The sequence below is a fragment of the Pezoporus flaviventris genome, unplaced genomic scaffold (assembly GCF_033815535.1).
Source record: "Pezoporus flaviventris isolate CSIRO_AGI_PZ_B2104156 unplaced genomic scaffold, CSIRO_AGI_Pfla_v1 ptg000025l, whole genome shotgun sequence".
Lineage (NCBI taxonomy): Eukaryota > Metazoa > Chordata > Aves > Psittaciformes > Psittacidae > Pezoporus > Pezoporus flaviventris.
In genome coordinates, this window is record NW_026892573.1 from 28,762,780 (window position 1) to 28,783,815 (window position 21,036).

Sequence of the window (21,036 nt, forward strand, 5' to 3'; positions counted from 1 at the left end):
ATAAAATGCAATTAGCAAAACAAGAATCAAAAAGGGAGGTGTTTTTCCTCCTAAGCATTTCTTGTTGCTCCTGTTTGCTTATTTGGTCATTATCTTGAAAATAGCTGCTACATTTGTACTCAATATTTGATCAGTTTACTCTTTTACAATAGGAAAATGACAAGACAAAACAAGTGAGCATCCTTGTCATTCTTCTATAGATTGTGAATCCATGTAATTCTAGAGTTAATTCAAGAGAATAAAAACTGGACTGATAAACGAAGGGGAAAATCTTTCTGAAAACAAGCAATTCTTATAATAACTGACTGAAAGAAAATCCATTTTTAATTTGCTTATTTTGTGCTGCTGGCTACATGAAAGAACGCAGTCAGTTTTAGTATTCATCTCACACTCACACAGCTCCATCTTTCTCTTTCTTTTCTGCCATCTATAAAATTGGGGTGTTGACATGAATCTGGGCTTTTTGGAACATCTATAGAAATATTAAGCACACTGGGTGCTTTCAAATACCAAACCCTGGAGACTTCTTTAGTTATATATAATCAATGTGGTACCCCAAATCTGCAGGGACTTAGAAATATGGCTTTGATCTTGCTTTGGCTGCAGGTTTTTTGATGTTTTAGTATGGGGTTTTTTGATGTTTAGGTTTTTTGGGGAGAGGAGGGTTCAAAAAATGCTGTTTGCTTCACAAAGGATATTAAAACCATACATCTATTCATGCACATGCTGATCTGGTGTTACAGTAGCACATATCATAGAAAACCCAGAAGGATATTTATCTTAGTGTTTGCATAGGGGTAGTACCAGTCTCCAGCTAAGTCCCCAACACCCTCTGTGCAAAGCACCACACACATATAATGCAACAATAAAGCATTCAAGCTACTTAAAGGAGCAAATAGCAGGAGGGAAATTTGAAGTAGAAAGATATTGTATTAGATGATTAAAGTCACATATTAGTAGCACATCAGGGGTACAACCCCCCCAAATCTAAGGGAGCAAAGCAGCCTTATCTTGAGCAGCACAGTGTTTGGCTTCTGACAATTCACTGTGTGAGCACTGAGCTATGCCTGGCTAGGGTCAGTTGGCTACTCAAGCCATTTCTTCCTCAAAACAATACTTCCAGTTTCCTGCTTGTGCTTGAAGAAATTCTGATAACTGCATTTTATTTCAGACAGCCAAAAGTCTTTAGACTGGAAGGACCTAAAAAGGTAATTCAAATAGACTGAGCATGCTTCTTCACAGCATTTAACACAGAGAGCTAGGATGGGCAGAGAATGCGCCAGTGTGTATGATGCTTTAAAAGCTGATTAATCACACCAGAGAGAATCTGAAATCTTAAGTGCCTTAAGGCCTGGAACATGCACACACCTTTATAAAAGGTACTGAAGTTCAGACAAAACCAACCTTACTCAGCTTATTTAATTTTTAGTACCATCTACTATTCAGCTCCACAGCAATTTAGACAAAAACCTACCATCTGTAGTGCTCTCATTTATTGCTTTATTGCAGTATCACTTCTCTTGCATCTTGGCTTTTACTTTTCTGCTTGTTATTCCCCTCCTAGGCTTGGCAAAAACTTTCCACCACGATGTGAAACAGCACAACCTCTTGCCTTCCATCCCAGCCTGATCTCCCTTTCCTCTGATGTTTCCAAACCACCATAACCTGGCAGTGGTAGGGAGCTGGCAAACCTTCCGTTCTTTGGACCCCAGTACTTCACTTTCTAAGAGCTTAGGAGGAGCTGAACGCATCAGTGTTACCCATCAGTGATGCTCTACACCCAGTGAGGTCTGATCCCTAATTTGTGACTTTAATTATTATCATCTTGATTTCAATTATGCTTGAAACTAGCAAAAATAAGGAAACCTTCATGTTATCTCTCGCAGTCACATTGAGCACCACAATGCAGACAGGCCTTCTTAAACTGAGACAGTGTTTTAGTTATGAGCAGAGGGTTCATTTTCATTACCTGCAATTGCTGAGTGACTTAGTATTTCATTTACTAAATGCTGCTATACCAAAAACTAAGCCGTTAATGAGATGTTCATTTATCACAGCACATTCTCAAATATAATTTTACTTACTACGGTTACCCATTCTGCTTGAAACAAGTATTTTATCTGTTGATTTCTCTATACTTTCCTTGGCATTTCTTGTTGATTGAATGCTGACATTAACTGTAGCAGCAATACTTTATCCCAACTTTAATACTGACTGCATTTTTAATGCATTTATTCTGCAAACAGCATGTCTAACTTGTCACAAACTTTGAAGTATATTTAATACAAGGGAACCTACTGGGACCCAGACTTCAGCCTGACTGATGTATGCATGACTACACTGGCTTATACATGTGCAACTTTATTTGTTTTTTGGGAACCCCTCTGGACTTCGTTTTTCATTTTGCCTTTTGTAGAGGAATTAAAGCCTGCACACCAGGCAATGTTTTCTGGCTACAGCTGGCAAGATGGAGTTGGCATACAGGGGCAATCTTGTACTTGAAAAGCTGGTCTGCATTTTTGCCATGACACCTGACATTTACTTTAAATGCACAGGAATATGTCTCCTAGATTTAGGAAACCTCATTGATTTCTAGAGCGACCGTGTAGGACAGCTAATATGCTCTTTGACTTTGAAAGGGACACTCGTTCATTTATACTTTGTCTCATGTAAACACTTGTCTCTCTTCCCTGGTCCAGGAAGTGCATTATTCACATGCTAATAATCAAAATAAATCCTCAAAACTGCATCTCTGTTCCACCTCTTATAGCAGCTCCATACAAGGAAGCTTGCTTTACCTCCTGCTTTTTCAAACTATTGGCTCCATATTGAAACCACTTTTCTATTAACTATAACTTACAGCATTTGATGGCTCTATTTACCATGAATGCGCTGGCTTCCCAGGTTGTAAGCAAAGCTAGATGAGATGGAAATGGTGATAGGTGACTGCACTGCACTGTCAGGAGACAGGAAGTAGTCAAAGGCTAAGAGAATACCTAGAAACAGCAGTGCCTCTAAGCCATGTTTCAAAATATCAATAAACAGCCCGTTAGTAGCAAGCGTCCAAAATTACTCTATATAAGACACTTTTGAAACACAAAGCAGTATCTGTCATGTTCGGAATAAAAATTCTTACCCTTGGTCGTGGTTCAAATGCTGTTTATTTATGTATAAATATTTATATATATTTGAGATACTCGGTCATGTTGATAAACTCATTTAAACTTTCCATCAAAACACTCTTGATAGAGTAAGTTGAAATCCCAGTTTCTAAGCAGCTCATCAGAAGAGATGACTGGTAGCATATAAAGTACAATTTAGTCTGAATGTCAACTGCAGAGACAATAGCTATCATACACCACTAACATTATAGCTTAGTACAGAAGGATTTCCAAGTAGCAGGTTTCAGTTTTCATCCAATAATTCTTCTATTTTGGATACTCGCATTTAAAATTGTTCATTAAAACCATTGGAACCATTTTAAACCATTTTAAAAGCTTTGCTAAAACCATTTCAAAAAAATCAAACCAACAATATTTTCAAAGTCAAATGTTAGAGTTTTCTTGTTTTTAAACCATGCAAAGAAGCCATTAGGGGAGTTACGGATTAGATCGCACTAACGAGAACATCAAACACCTGTGAATTCATGCTTGTATACACATAATAAATCTGGTCGCCTCATGTACAGTCATTGCACTGTGAAGAATATATGGCTTGAATATAAAGGAAATTTAATCTTTAAAGACCTTTGGATTTTTCTCACCTTGCTATTCTTTTTTTTTTTTTTTTGCTGTCCATGGAGTCCACAAAATCCCTCCCTAAAAACCCCATTTTTATGTATAAATCCATTCCCTAGATGAAAAAAAGCTATTAAAGTTTTTTAAGAATCTATTCCAGCCAGCTCAATTATCACATATTCAACAGGGTGGAAAAGAATCAATGCTAGCAAATGCAGTTCCCCCTGTATTTCTTTAACCCCCCCATAATTCATTTCTCCTTCAGAGGACCCAATAATTATATTACTTCAGTGACTACACAGTCAGTCACACTGAGCCAGCATGGAAGCCACGGATCTGAGCGCAGGCTAGGGATGCCTTGCACATAAAGTAGCTTTTACAAAGTGCATCTCAAAAGCAATAAAATGAGTCACCTAAGTATAGGGCTCTGATGGAAACTTAGTTCCTAAAAGAAAGAAATAACTTTGTTTTGACCTCAAATTGTATTAGCTATAAACACACTTAGCAGCATGGACTTCACCAAAACATCAGAATAAATTGAGCTTTAACGCAATGAAATATTTAGGGCTGAGCTGATTACTTAATTTTGCTCAGTGGTGTAGTAGGCTAACAGTCCCACTTTCCTATGTGAAATGAAATATGACTCAGTGTAAGTTGATTAGTAATAATTACAAGCCAGATATTCTTCTACCTCCTGAACAGCAAGAGACCTGTAATATCAATTGCAAATATCCTGCACTCTAATGATTCATATACAATATATGCAAGTCAACTGCATGGCCAGTACAGATTCTACAATTTATCTAAAAATTCACATAGACAGATTGATTTCCAAATTTCAATAGGAGTCTAAACCTATAGGATTCCTCCTGAATTATGGAGTCCAGTGGACCAAGTCAGAGACAGCATAATAGGATTTTTTTCCTTAAATCACAACTTACTAATTTATTTATTTTCCTTTTTTTTTTTTTAAACTAATTACCATTTTAATTGAGAAACTTGCTCTTGAAGCTCAATTTTATATCAAACATCAATTTATTCATGAGTTGATTTGAGGAAAAGGGAATTAATATATGACCCTCTGTGTTCATTATGGAGAGAGATAAAGAAATCCAGAAGAAGGGTGTTTAAGCACTGAGAAAGTTTGTCCAAAACGTGTCCAATCTTCACATTGGAGAACCTTGAGCAAACTGATCTAACTTGAAACTAGCACTGTTTTGAGGTTGGATGATTAGGGCTTTATTTATAGGATTACCTTCCAGATGACAGCCCTTAAGAGATAAGCACCTTTCCAGTAGCAATTTCATTATTCAGTCTTGTTTTCAATGAATAATTACTAGATATGTCCTATACATTTTAAATAAAAGCTTAAAATCTTAGGTCTTAGATCTAGATAAGAAAGGAACAAAATGAGACTTGTGAGAAAAACATTTCAGACTTCCCTTAGGAATGGACTGTTTCACATATCTAACTCTTTTTCTTCTGACTGCACCACAGTAAGGTTGCAACAGAAACCAGCATACAAGATGACATCTTTCCTCTGTGGAAACTTTGGATTCTCACTTTTATCACAAGAAAGAAAAGCTCTGAAACAGGACCTGACAGCAGGCAATGACAAGTTATTACCCATGCCTACAAAATATTTCAAACAGTTCCACATTTCCATGGATGGGGAGAAAGAAATCTAACGTTTGCTGCAAACTACGCGAGTTGGTGCAACCAAAATGTGTGTTTCAGTGTTAAACATCAGCTTTTCTAAGATCATAAAGATGCAAGACTATTAACTGTGGTTCAGAATGATTCATACTTTGCCCAACTGTTTTTGTTAAAATGGAATCAGCTAAGTACTCAGAGCTGTGCTTCTACAATTAACAAAGATATGCAGCAGCACAGAATGATTCTTCTCTACCGGTACTTCTGCATTCTTAGTTCCAGACACTTTGTCAAAAAGAACTCATGCATGCATTAAGAAAACACAGTAAGACTTCACTGTGTATTTCCATGATTAGTGGAATATTTACAGCTAACACATGCAAATATTGGCATTAGTTAAGTGAGATGAATTGAAGACACCATATTTACTATATCTCTATGACATATTCTTATCTCCATGAAAACCAGACCTTTCAGTGTAAGCATCTAGAAAAGATCAGCACTAATTTGAAAGTAGCTATTTCTTCATCTCACAGACTTAAGCCACATCTAGTTAACAGCTATGTGTACATGGGTAGTTCAGTGTCTGGCTGAGGGGTATCTGAGAGCTCTACAGGCAGCTTCAACAGAGAATCATCTTACCCTTCCACAGAAATGGTCCGCTGCAAGCTCACTGTGGGTGGACGCGTTGCAGTGCTGTGCTGGGAATGACTGTATGACCAAGGAAGAAGAAAGAAAAGCATTTGTTAAAGAAATGGAAGTTTCTCTCATTCTTATTCTCTTTAGCAGTTTAGCTAATGCTAAATTAGAAATAACAATCAGATTGTTTTACACGTCTCTAAAGCATTTAGACTTCAGTGATGCTTATCACTTCATAAAAGTGTTCAACCCTTCAGACTCTCTTGTTTAAAGTCAGGTTTCATTCCTCATTAAAAGGAGACAGAAAGAGAGTGACGCCCCCTTATCTTTTTCATTCTTTTGAAATATATATATACATACACACAGTTCAGTGACTTAAAATAACTTGGATACTAGTTGTTCTGCTAAATATGTTAACCATAAACCACAAGGTTAATTTCAGAGCAGAAGGTAAATAGTAAATGATGTTATCAATCTAATTCTCTGTGTTTCTCAGGTAGAATGCTCAGTAAAAGAGAACATTCACTGCTTATAACTGCACTATAATGTAACTTTGAATTTTACAAATTTCAACCAACATTCACTTTTCTATCAAAGTATCTTGATTTTTTCCACATGAAATTTTATTAATCTGAGACACATTTAGGGAAAAACATGATATTTTCTAAGAAAAACACAGACTCCCTGGAAAAAAAAATCTTTTTTAGATTAAAAATCCTGACTTCTAACGGCTTCTCATATGCCATGTTGCCATGAGTAAGGAACCTCAAAAATAGTTATGTTATATAAACCTAATAAATTAGACAGCATATGTTAACCTCAGTATTGTACTAGAATAACATTGTTCCATTACTATTCATGTAAATATAAAAAGACAACAACACAGCATCAAAGGCATTTCTGTGATAATAAGTAACATTCTTTATCCAAGACGTGTTTTTAAATTCTAAAATGTAGAAAGATCTGGATGCGTGTTCTGATTAGTTTAAATGGCTACATCACATAATGAGGCCCAGTATTAATAATGCAAAGTACACATTAAAATTAAATCTTTAGGTCAATTTTTATATCTGTGACTCTACCAACAGCACATTTTGTCTTGCTTTTGAGCTCCATATAAAACTCGAGCTGTTTGTTGAGAAGCACATTTTTCATAAGCTAAAACATTTGATATTAGTGAGCAACACATCGATTTTATACTTATTTTGTCGCTTAAAGAAAAGTATGCCCCATAGCAGTGCTGCATTTTATTGGTGCATTCAGCTGATGGGTTTCAGGATTGCTGCTTAACTCAGGTTACTTTGTGCAAAACTTTAAGGTTATAACCTCTCTGCTTCTAAGTATTTTCTATAGTGAATGAAAAAGGACTAAGAATTTTATCACAATACTCTTTGTAATGGCCTTTACAGAACTAGCAAAAACTCAGATTTTATAGAAGATGTTTGACATCACTTACTTTCCTTTAATATGGGACAAATTACCTTTCTGGACACCTACCAACCTAGACCTAAAGCTGCTCTTGGCTGCACTGATAAATTTATTGATGGATTTGACTATTCAGCTATGTTAAAAAATGTTGATATCTTTTTATAAATGAAGCTTATTATTCTTTAAAACATTCCTATATAGAAACATTGGTAAAAATACTATTTTGAACTTTCTAAGAAAAATCACTGTTGAAACACGAAACTGAAATGAGAGCAAACAGCATTTCCAGACATGATTAGGAGCACCATGTTCCTTCATTTTGGATGTCAAGTCTAAAACAACTCCAGAGCTCTGCATTGCCAAGAGAGGTTATCCATCCCTTTCAGCAAATCAGAATTGTAACATCTCAGCAAAGGGAAGGGTACCCAGAACTCAGTAATCACTCTCCTCAACCACTTGAGAAATTGTGCTGTGCCACCATAGCTTGATAGTTAACCTCACACAGTATTGCTATGGCTGGGGCAAGAAGCAGCAAATTAACAAAGGATAATCCAGACAGGGTGACAAAAGAATATTCAGAAGGAAGAGCAGATTCTTGGAAAAACAAAGCACAGTTAAGTGATGGAGTGGAAAAAAAAAGGCTGGGATGGCAATATTACTTTCTATTGTATGAGATGATCTGTTCAGTAATGTAATCCCATAATAAGTATGAATTAAAGCAATGATTTCAATTCAATATTCTCCCTCAATTACGAAACCACTGAAACACCAGTTGTCATCAGTATCCCTCACTAGAATGACTAACTCTTTATGCAAAGCTGTGTGAGGAACTTTATACCTTACTCCTTCCAACCCACTCCTATTGGCAATATTCCTCCCATTAGAAACCCTTTTCCAACCCTGGGTATTTTTGACAGAGAGTTCAAACAAGTCCTTAGCTTTTTTCATTAAAATAATTTGTAACTGATGGTATGAAAAGTCATTTTTTGTAGATAATTATAAAAATCAAGTTTGATGCTCAGTACAAGCTTATGCTAAGGTATCGTCATGAATAAAATGACACCTAAAAATCAAACCTGTGATTTAATCACTGCTTGATACAAGTGGCTATCCAGTTGGAGACAGAAGTAACAGTCTGATATCATTTCTAACTGACTTCTTTAAAAGATAAAGCTCCTGGTGGCTTGTGTCAAAGTGATGAAACCAGAAGAAGCTTTTTCCATCAAACGCTTAATACGGTTGTGCAAGTGTCATGCCTTTTGTAGCACCAAAGAAAACTTCTGAGTTACTGCCACCAACATTTTCTGTCTATGATCAATGCCTAAACATAGATACTTTCATCCCTAAGAGATATGTAACTAACCAGCATATTTTTACAGTCACAGATCTAAGTATTCAAAGTTTGACATTTAGACTTATAAAAATGCTACCCTTTCTCTGAAATGACACAGAATGAACATCTCCATAATTTTAATAATACAAAGTAATGATATTTCAATATACTCTTCAGTATTACAGCCACACAAGATGGGCTTTCCATGAAGAAATGAATCTCACACCTTGTAAAATACCACTTTTAACTTAATTCTATTTATTTTTAGATCATTGAGACAATGGAAATATCCTATTCTTGTAAGAAAATTCATATGAGTGAAGGAACAAAAATGAGATTAGAAATGAATAATAAGGGTAAAACAGGGAGCAAAGAATCCAATCGCTCTTTTAATGGGGGGGGGGCTAACCCTTTTCTTAGGCAAGGTCTGGCACTTCATGACTTTCCTAACTACTAAAACCCCTGCAGCCTGTTGTCAATGTACTTTTTTTAAATGTTTCTTATTAAAATAATATTAGCAATAAGTATTATAGCAATTAGAAGGTGAGTAGCCAGTCTCCTTAGTTTTAATTCTGTTCAAGCCTAAGGATGCTCTGAAGGCAATTCTGCTGTGTGGGTGATGCCAAAACTGGAGGCAGCATCATAAACCCTTCTTATCCTGTAGGGACCACATGAACTACAGCCTTTCCTTCACAAATGACACCTTCACCATTACACAATATCCCAGTGGAATCCCTACCCAGGATGAAACAATCATACTAGGGAAATATTTATTATGTCTTAAGCATCCATAATGCAAATTGACAACTAAAAATAAGTGCAGACTATCATTAAGGGATCAGACTGCATGACAGTCAAATCAGAATTCATCCCAAAGCCTGCCTATAGCGCTGAGGCTCGAAGAAAGGAGATTGTCACAATCTTAAATTTTTCGTGGTCTCTTTCATTCACATAAAGCCAATACATATTGTCCATACACACAGCATACTAGAAAAGCCATGAGGTTTCCCCTCCCAAACCACTTCTTATCAAACAAAGAGCAGTCGTCCTCTATTTGCTACAGTTCTAATATAGGAAACCTTTTGTTTTCATATATCTTTGTTTTGACAAGCCAAAACTGACAACCTAAAAGTCATTATGTGCTTCCTAAACCAGTGGCATGCATCTTCTCATAAAGAAGCAGTGTTGCAGATGGTGGCACAGACTGGATAGAGACCCCGAACACTGGTTTTGGAGCAGCATTCTTGAGGTCCCAATTCTGAAGCTGTCACACAGAAGTATACAAAATCCATTTGTCTATCAATATGTTCTGTGCAGAAAGAAAACCCCAAATAAACCAACCACCACCACCTCAAACTAGAGCTCTGAGTTATTCTTTGTTATCCACAATACTAAAACCAAAAAGAATGATAAATACAATATCAAGAAAGTTCCACTGGGGAACAGTGAAGGGAAGTCTTAACAGTTTATGATGTATTCTCAAGCTTGTTGTTTCTTATGGCAAGGATTGAAGACAGCAGTGCAGTTGTTTATAAAGCTTCTGAGGTTTTACTTTGATGGATGTAAGAATTTAAGAAGGCAATATGCTTTAATTCCATTAATGTGGACTTTTAATTCAGCTTAGTGAAGTGAAACCAGCCTTTCTGATGCTGCCAACAGCTAAACTTCTAACTTAAATGAGCTTTTGTTCTCCTGTGAGATTAATTAAGAGACCATAAAGTGCTTTTTTCTATTAATTTTATCTCCACAACAAACAGATTAATAATAGCCAGTACTGACAGTTACTGACCCATACTGGAAATGTCAAACTAACCAGTCTCCCATCAGAGGTAAATAGGAAGCATCAGAGAATAGGACATTCAATCCTGCTACTTTCAGATCACCCTTAAGCAACGAAGCCAGAGTGAGATATGACACAGATTTCATGCACGGGCACATGCAGTGAGGATTTTTGAAGCTTATATTTAAATGGCATCTGTACATATATTTTGCCAATAGCATTCCAACACTAAACACCTACCCAGTGGAAAACAGAAAAGAAACACAAGACTGTCACTCTACCGACAAATATGTAGAATAAGGATCACGCTATATCTCTGTTCAGGTTCTCTGGAGTAATTTACCTTACACAAGCAAAATCAACAAGGTTTCTGAGCTCTTCTTCCTTTCCTTCCCGCCTGCCTTTGTGCCTGCCTGCATGCCTGCCCTCCTTCCTCCCTTCCCCAAACAGCACCCACAAAGAGTGGTTAGCCATATTCCCCAACCTAAAGTATTTGAGTTACTGCAAACCTAAATTAGCATCCTATAGCAATAAGGAAGAATGCAAGGTGAAACTGTGACTCAGAGGAATGCTTCAGCTCCTGGAATAAAGCTAATTATCCACCTTTGTTAGTAGTGTGCCTAAGTCAGCACCTATCTTTAAAGTGGTGAAACATCCACTGACTTCAAATCTGCCTCCTTACAGCTGAGGTAATTGCAGGTGATAATGATAAGCTTTAAAATATAGAAAGTATGTTTATGTGAGAAGGAATTGTTATTTCAGCTTGAAACATAATGTTTAAAAAAGCTGAGAAGTTTGGATGTGGGGGAAACTGAAATTAGGAATGCTATTTAAAGGAGCAGAATGAGAGGGCATACTGTTGCATTCCAATGTTCCCATGTAGGGTACATACAGACTTACACAGTACTGTGAAGAGCACAGCAATGAGCAACCAAGGTTTACTGAGTGAAAAATGTAAGAAAAATATACTGGGACAAACTGATACAAAATTAAGTGGAATTTTAGGAACCAAATTTTAGGAATCACATTAAAAGACCACTTTTAATAACTCAGACACGCTACCTTGCTCTCTTGGGAGGTTATTCTGCTCTAGATGTCACTGTGAGGTACTGATTTCTGTTATAACTTAGGTTTTTTTTTTGTTTTGCTCCTTTTCATCCCATCCTTCTTCTAGTTCATTCTGTTCCTTATTCATATCTTCTCATATTTTGGACAGAGTTGGGTTTTCAGAACTGGGATGCCTAAATCTCTGTGACATTACAAGACATTCTGTTGCTGTTAAAAAAAGTAACTCTCGGTTCTTCTTACTAGCCTCTCAGTTGGAATAGTCCCTCATTAAATTAGTTTGACAATTATACCAGCTTAAGAGTGAAGTTTATCCATAAAAAATACTTTCAATAAGTGAAAAACACATGTAAGAACATAGGAGGAAAAAAGAAAAAAAAGGAGAATGGTAGAACAAAGGAAATCACTTCAGTTGCTTAAGAAGTAACAGACTGAAATGGTTCATGAACATAAGAACTGAGTTGGGCTCTAGTTCCAGGTGTGTAAGAGAATGTAGTGCTACTTTCATGAATTCAAATAGGGACAGTTTGTTTAGGAATGACAGAAAACTGACACATTCTGCATGGCTTCCCAGTTACCTAAATCTCATGGCACGCTGGTACCAGTGCCTAAGACAATGCTGAGTTTTCAATTCCTCATGGAGAAAGCAGCTGTGACCCTCCTAACTAGTCTTCGATATGTCGCTTACGTAAATCAACATCACTAAGGTGTTTTTCCATACTGCTACACTCAAATGCCATATCTCATTTACTGTTTGCTATCACTCCTAATTCTTCCTTGGTATCTCCCTCTCTAGACACCAAGGTCAGTGCACAAGGAGGCAGGAGGTGCTCCAGGCACCAGAGCAGAGACTTCCTGGCTGCCCATGGTACAGCACATGGTGAGGCGGCTGTGTCTCTGCAGCCCATGGAGGTCCATGGTGAAGCAGATCTCCACCTGCAGCCCATGGAGGACCCCATGCTGAGCAGGTGGATGCCTGAAGGAGGCTGTGATCCCATGGGAAGCCTGCACTGGAGCAAGCTCCTGGCAGGACCTGTGGCACTGTGGAGAGAGGAGCCCATGCTGGAGCAGCTTGTTCTTGAAGGACTGCACCCCATGGAAGGGACACATACTGGAGCAGCTCATGAAGAACTGCAGCCCGTGAGAAGGACTCACTTTGGAGAAGCTCATGAAGGACTGTCTCGATGGGGGAGACCCCACACTGGAGCAGGGGAAGAGTTTTTGAGGAGGAAGGAGTGACAGAGACAGTGTATGATGAGCCGATCACAACCCTCACTCCCTGTACCCCTGTGCGGCTGGCGGGCAGGAGTTAGAGACATTGGGAGTGAGGTTGAGCCCAGGAAGAAGGGAGGGAGGAAGGAGGTGTTCTTCAGATTTGGGTTTATTTGTCATTATCCTGTCCTGATTTGATTGGTGATGAATTAATTTCCCCAAGTTTTGCCCATGGCAGTAATCAATGAGTGAACTCTTCCTGCCCTTATCTTGACCCATGAGCCTTTCAATATATTTCTCTCCACGGTCCAGCTGAGAAGGGCAGTGATAGAGAGGCCTTTTAGTGGGCATCTGGTGTGTAGCCAGGGACAGCCCACCAGTCATTATTTGCCACCCTTAATTTCAAATATCAGTATTTTTTATTAAAAATGGAAAGCAATAATACATGCAGCCATATATGTATTCTTTGGGTATTGATGCTGGTGATAAGAGTAGGTCTTGGGCCACTACAGCTGAGCTCTGCCATAGGGTTCTGGTTGATTGGGGTATGCCAGTAGTCGGTAGCACAGCTTCCGTCAGCAGCTGTTCTGTGGCAGCTGCAATACACAGCACTCCCCACTGTCCCATAACACCCTTTCTGATGTATTTCTAGTGCTGTGCATTGCTTCTGTAATGAAACATTATTTATTGCACACAGAAAGCTCATTAGTTTTCTGTGCAAGTAACAACGCAAGTATCTGCACCAAAATCCCTTTTCAGTGTAACTGAAAGTGAAAAGACATGAGCAATGACTTGAAAAATGGGTTCACTTTTAATAAACTTTGAATAACAAAACTTAGAGAGAAATCAAAAAATATCTCAGTATTAGCAAAACTCCTATAGGCACAATAGGACCACTGTTAAGAGTTCCCTTCAGGAATCAGAGACCTAATTCCAATTGAGGATCCAAAAAAAACCCAAGTATAACATGATTTTAACACAGAACTCTGTTAGACCAATCTTGTCATTAGAAAACTGACAGAGATTACGTCTTCGTGGTTACATTTATCTCGCAATACTGCATTTAGTGGCTGGAACATCTTAGCTTTACTTTCTCTTTTCAAGGGAGGGTTGACTTTGCACTGAATATGACACTTGAAAAATAATTAATAGGACTTTTATACTGCATCTGCTTTTCCTCTAAAGAGTAGGGAAATCGTAGATAAATAAGTCTAATGACAGAGCTCAAATAACTGCAGCCCATTAATCTAATTTGGAAAGTCTCTATCAATCTCCATCCAAAGAAAAACAAGCACATAAAATCATTTTCATGGTAGTCATTGCACTAAATTTCACTTCTTCAAGATAAAACACATGGATAATAACAGTTAATTAAAGTGATTTAAAATAGCAATGAAACGCTGTCTGATGCCAAACCATACCATGCCATTAACAAACATTTCTATATCCTATGAGATTCTGTATCATTACATTTGCACAATAAAAACATTCCTACGGAAATTTAAGTTTTAATATTGTCTTTGTATAAGACCAAGTTCATTTCCTCTGTACTTATTAACTCTCACATGTGCATTTCAATGAATTACACTAAGTGTCAAGGTGAAAGAGCCAGAAAAGGTGTCTCTTCAGCTTCCATAGTAGTGGTTCATTAGAGCAAACAGAATGATCACAATGGAAAGAACATTAATTTAGATTAGGATCTATAATATATCAGAACAGCACACCTTATATTGCAGTTCCCCCGACAGTGTTTACTGCACTTGTGTGATACCTTCTGATAATGTTATCCCTCCTTTTGGATATACATTATCTCTATGCAAGCTAGGAATACAGGTTGAATATCTATCTTTTTTAACAGAACAGGGGTGAGAACTTCATCAATAGCTGAAGCTGCTATTTAGCCTCATTTTCCGTGTCATTCAAATCAGCCCAGCATGCATGTGTGCATGTGCAGCTATACCAAACAGAAAACCCCAAATCCTAGAGAAATACACACAGAGAAAAGCAAAAGTAGAAACAACATAATGCACAAATTAATGACATCCCAACAGAATTCACGCAAACAGCAGTGAATGGTGATTTGAAAATGCAGAAGTGTAAAGAATGCATTGTCAAAATGAAAGATGAATAGTAAAGAAATTCCACATTAAGTTCTTTTGTTTCTAATCTAATCTACACAAACTATGACTCTTGAACTGAGTTACTCAGCATTTCATGGGAAACATTCAGTGTATTACACTATGAGGTCCAAGAATGAAGTATAAATTTGAACTAGATACAGAAACCAATTTAAAAATCTATTAATTTTTCTCACTCTGGGGTTACTCACAGTGGGAGTTTCAAGCACAAGCATCTCCCATAGCAAATCACTGTAATATTGTACAAGCACATTAGTAATTAATTTTGCCTGTCTTTGATTATAGGCCATAGATTGTATTAGATGAATTATGGGGTAGAGAGATTACTTATATGTTCTAATATGCCGATTGTTTTATCCCTAAATCGATATATAAACCACCTTCTATTTAAAGATGCTTGTTAAATTCAATCTTTGAAGAGAAATTTAGCTATTTAGGAAAGAACAGTGAAAGGCACTTATGAAGAGGAAATAAGCCTGTAATAGTCATTAAGGTGAATTGTTTAAATAGAAACTTAATAGATAAATCATTTGAGGAAAACATTGGAAACTGATTTTAAAAGATTTACAAAATTAGCAAGCATGCATACATGACTGAGCTGATAAAGAGTCAATTTGTGATCCTTCTGGGAACTGATTTAATGCCATTAAGATACTTAATAGTATAAGTCCTGGACAACAGCCTGAGTTTTCTTCACTAAACTTTTCAAATATTTCATGTAGTTAGGGATCATTTCTTCTAATTACAATCTTTTCATCAGTCAAACAGCAAACCCAAGGTTCTTGGGTTATTTCAAGGTTATTTTAGTGTGAAGGGTGAAGATGCTGCCACGTTTCTTCTCCTTTCAGCTTTCATTTATTTGACAAAGAGCTCTGGAAGTCCACCTCTCTTTGCTGTTTCCAGCTAATCAGTACTTTTGTACTTTTGTTGCCAAATGTTTTGGCCAGAACCAGTTTTGGCACTGGGTACACTGGGAGAAGAAACATTGCTCTTTAAGAGAAAACATATGAATAACAGACAGGGAAGCGCAACTAAGCATGAATCAATCAATAAAAATGGTCACAGTTGGATTTATACCAACAGTTCATTCAATCTCAACTAGGACTAAAACGAAAATTTCATTGTCATTTAGCAATGTAAAAAGAAATAGCCATGCAAAGAAGCTATTTTTGGAGATGGGCATCTTGTGTACATATTTATCCTGTGCATATGACCTAAGCTAACATTGCAAGTTTTTGCTTCAGTTCTCCATGCGTTAGTTTTGAGGACAAAGCGGTTCTGTTGAAAACCCATGAATTCCCTGCAATCAATGAGACCCTTTACATATGAAATATGGATTACTCAGATGACACAAAAAACTGACAGAGGATAAGCCCATGCACTGGATGGTCATCCACATTTTCAAATCTTGCATTTGCAAGATTGGCAGGAAATTCCATGGCAATAGGCTCTTGTCTTTATAATTCCTTTGATACACTATTTCATTCCAAGTTATGCCTCTCTTCCAACTTACCAGGGTTGTCTACTGCTACAGGAAATATCTGTTTAAATAATCATGGTTTTAACCCGTGAAATTCTCCAAATACAGTTGGGTGAACGTACGTCAAGAAACCCAAAAAGGTGGTTTTTTTCACTCCTCAGTTACTTCTGGATATAAAATGCTGATTTTTGTACCCAACTTAAGTGGAACAGTTTGATTGCTGCTTTCTTCTCCTGTCCGAAACATAGGACTGGAGAGATTCTACACCTTTGAGGCAACTAAATTAATTTAAATTTGCATCTTATTATTAAACCTATGATAGCTACTGTAGCTGCAGAACTGTTTATTTAGATAAATCAGATATTGCTACACATCAGTCCCAAACACCAACTCTTCCGTTTCAGTGTCAATACAGAATGTATGTGTTAGGAAACAATAATTATTTCCATTTATATTTTTCATAGATAGCAATCCAGACCTGTTAAATATATACAGTAAATATTATACTGTGCACACCTCTGATTGAAAACAGAGGTAAAACAGCCAGCATTTTATGAAAGTAAATAGAATTTCTTCTCATATCACAGCTCATATCGTTCTCTACTGTGGGAGTGGTTTAAGCCTTTGAGAGATGAAACACTAATACTCTTCAATATATTTTATCAGGACCTATTTTAATTCACGTTTGCTGTTTCTTCTTAGAAATACAAATTTATCTGTACATACAATATTACCAAATTCCTGCATAGTGGTTAAGCAACCTGTGAATGAACATCCACATGTCAAACGTTGGCTTCTATTTTTTTTCAGATATATATTTTATAAGTCAATTGAAGCTATCTTAAATCTTCAGAAAGATGATTTAAATTTATATGCATGCCACTAAAATTCGAACTTGCACAATGTATGCTCGATTTGTGGACTTTCTTTACTGCTCCTTTTGGCTAGTGAGTCTGGAACTTCCCAGCCTCACCGTGGGTTTCAGACAGGACTTCAGCAAAGCCATTTACCATCTCCTTCTGCCAGCTCCCTGTCTCTATAAAAACAAAGATAAATGAGATGTCCAGACTCTTACAGTGCTGGGAGCAATATTAAAGTAGACAAGACTAAAATTAATTTGTGCTATTCACCACGTCTGTGGGGAAGCTGAAGAAAACCTGTCATTTCCCGCGTTGCATCAATGTTGTACCTTTGTTACTTGACATTAATTAGGCTGGCTTTTTAAAGTGTAAAGTGGTAATGTAGCAGAATTGGGCAATTTAAACATGAAAACATGAAAGGTTGACATGGACAAAATTATATAAATCTGATGTGAAAAAATATTCTATTTTACTGAAGAGCTAATTTACATTAACTTTCATAAAAATCCTCGCTCATCATAGTGGCGATTACAAATAACTACAATTTTTTTTTGGCAGCATTGTGTTTTAGGGTTTACTCCTCAGCAATGGTCCATGCTGCTTGATTTATTTAATAAATTTACCTTTCAAAGCATTTAGGAACTTATTTTCCATGTGATGACAATCTTTATGTGGGATATCAAGTAGTACATTCAAATAGATTGTGAATATCTGAGAAACAATCTGAGATGATACTAAGTGCAATGCCAAGTTATTTGAAAGTTAGTCTTGACAGGAAACTATAAACCTGCTTATAGTATTACGTTTCCTTGTTTATCCAAGCTCCAACAAAGTCAATGTAATTCTCCTTCTGACTTCATTGAGATGTGATTTGGTTTTTGTACTGTACTCGACTTCCTTTGTGGACTCCTGCTGCCTAATCCTCCTTTGGTCAAACAAAATTCTCCATTCTGTCATCAACTCAAAGCACTTTGGTGTTGTGTAAGATTGTATCAGGAAAAAAAAGAAATAGCAAAGACAAGGAAAAGAAATAGGCTGATCATTGCAAAAAGTTCTGATCAGAATTTCTGGTTCTAAAGCACAATCTTCCAGTACCGCAGCTGAAAGTCCCAGTTATGTAATTCATGGCATAACAACATGAATGCTGATTATTGAGTGATGACTACAAGAGGTATGTGGGAAACCAGACAATATAGAAATTTCCATCAGGAATGGTTTCACTCTTTGCATACTTCCCTTTCTAATTGCTGTGCACATACCAACCCAGAGAAGCTTGAATCATTTGAGCCTCAGGATTCTAGAGAACACCTGTGACTTCAATGACACTCATGAATTCATTGCCTGTTCAGATGTCTTCATAAAACAAGACTTTTTATATACTTTCACTGAAGTAGTATAATATATAAAATGGTTGTAAAGGATTGATATGAAAAATTAACAACCTTCACTTATACTGCTGAATCTGAAATGTCGAAAGCAAATTCCCTTCTGCATGGTGCAATGACAGTATTATGTGAGTTTGTACCCTAGCCAAACCTGTATGACTTCTGCTTCCAACCAACCCTGTATAGTCACACTCTTGCCACAGATACTACATAAGTGCTCCTACCTGCAACTCTTAGTCACTGTACCCTGACTAGGCGAAGAGTTGATTACAGCTTATGCAATCTTCAACAGAGCAGCAACCAAACTGTCTACACATTTTCCTGATTATACCCGACTCAACTATTAATAAACATGGCCATTTATTGGAAGCAGGTTAGACTGCTTCATCAGCTAAACTATCTTGTCTAGAACCAGCTCAGGAGTATCTGAATGGTAGCCCTTGCATTAGGCTGTGTAGATGCACCCTACTACCAGTGAGTAGTAGCAAGCAACATTTGGTTTTCCTACTGTGTACTCCCCTCCAGGCAAGCTTCAGTGACTTGCAGGTGTGCATGTTGATTTGTTTTCTCTTTGCAAAGTGTAATACGTTATGATGGTTTTAGGATGCTTTTAAAGAAAAGTAGTCTTAAGGATACAGTCATTGCTATTCAGAATTCAGATGTTAGAAATCAGTGTAATCAAATCAAAAGCATTTTGTGATGTGTGAGACTGTGTACGCAAGTGTACTCTCACATTTTAGAGTTATATTATTTTTCTTGCTCTCTACTTCATCAGGGTAGTGATTCCAACTGCATAAAAGCAAGAACTATAATGAGCCTCAAAAGACAGAGCAAGCAACTCCAAACACATGTGGAATGATGCATTTTCTTCATGGATTGTAGAAATACTCTGGAAAAAGAAATTGTCTCTGCATCTCCCTGGGGATTGGAATGTTTCTCTTCTGGCATTTCCTTAACAATATTGAAATTTTAATTTTCAAAGTCAAACTAAATCTTCTTCTCCTTCCCTTTGTCAGCTAAAAGAACGTATTTTAATACCTTGTCACTTCCATTGACCTTGCTTTTTATGCAGTAACAGTAGTGTGTTTATGCATTATAAGTATTATTTAAAAAATTCATATAAGCTGCCTCTAGTGATAGTCTTTAAAAATAAATAAAAACCTTTTAAAGAATAAACTGGTTAAGATCCCAAAACATTCTACATGCAAATTTACAATGACAATTTAGCTAAAGTTAGGTTCAACCCAAAAAGGTCAGTTGTATAACTAGGCTTTCACCAAATTCAGGGATTTTAGAGCCTGTAACTTTCTGCACATCTAATGAGTGCTTTTTATTTTCTTTATAGTAAAGCAAAAAAAACCCTTTTCCCAGTGACTTCGTATTGATGCAGCAGCTTATAACGGCTTATGATGAACTGCTATGTCAATTTGTCCTACAGTTGCAAATTGGCACTGAATATCTTTGCATACATACATATGTTTTATCAATTGCAGATTTTTCTTGTCTTTTTCAATGTTTCCTATCAAAAACTCAGGTTCAGGGTTTTGCATTTCCCCTGTATTTGTGAGTAACAGGTAAGCATCCCTCTTTCTGCCCTCTGTTTCCTGTTTCCGTCCACCTCACCTCCAGTACTACTTCTCAAACCAATACAGTGATCAATACATTGATCAATAAATATTTCTGCAGTAACTTGATAAATATATAACCATTTGATAGCATTTTTTCCTAATGCTTGCACATCCATTTAAAATGGCTAACAGGACCAGAAATGGCAGAAGAATCTGATCCCACTGTTTCAGCCTTTGGCTACCGAAATCAGTTTTCCTTTACCATAGAATCCCAGAATAGTTTGGGTTGGAAAGGACCTCAAGATCATCCAGTTCCAACCCCCTGCCATGGGCAGGGACACCTCACACTAAACCATGCCACCCAAGGCTCTGTACAGCCTGGCCTTGAACACTGCCAGGGATGGAGCATTCACAACTTCCCTGGGCAGCCCATTCCAGTGCCTCACCACCCTTACAGGAAAGAACTTCTTCCTTATATCCAATCTAAACTTCCCCTGTTTAAGTTTTAACCCATTACCTCTAGTCCTGTCACTACAGTCCCTAAATAACTGGGAAATACTTATTATCCCCACAGACCCATAAAGGTAGAGCTATGCTCTGATAGTGGGGGAAAAATCTGAAAAGGAAAAAAAATACATAGAAATTTTAGAGCAGACCCAGGAGGTGGGTCCCAACATGGCAGGAGTTTGTTTTAATCTTAATAATCCTGCATTTTAGACTATTCCATTCATATTTTATAACTTTTAGACAGAAGCAGT

The 21,036-nt window shown here is 37.1% G+C and overlaps 1 protein-coding gene across 37 annotated transcripts in view; it reads right to left on the reverse strand.

Annotated features, from left to right (window-relative positions):
• Positions 1-21,036, reverse strand: part of DLG2 (discs large MAGUK scaffold protein 2) — a 998,920-nt gene that overhangs the window by 221,672 nt on the left and 756,212 nt on the right. For all 37 annotated transcript variants that reach the window (XM_061457957.1, XM_061457959.1, XM_061457946.1 and 34 more), the window contains one exon: positions 6,033-6,101. In XM_061457957.1, the coding sequence (XP_061313941.1) occupies positions 6,033-6,101 (69 nt within the window). The remainder of the gene's footprint in view (positions 1-6,032; positions 6,102-21,036) is intronic.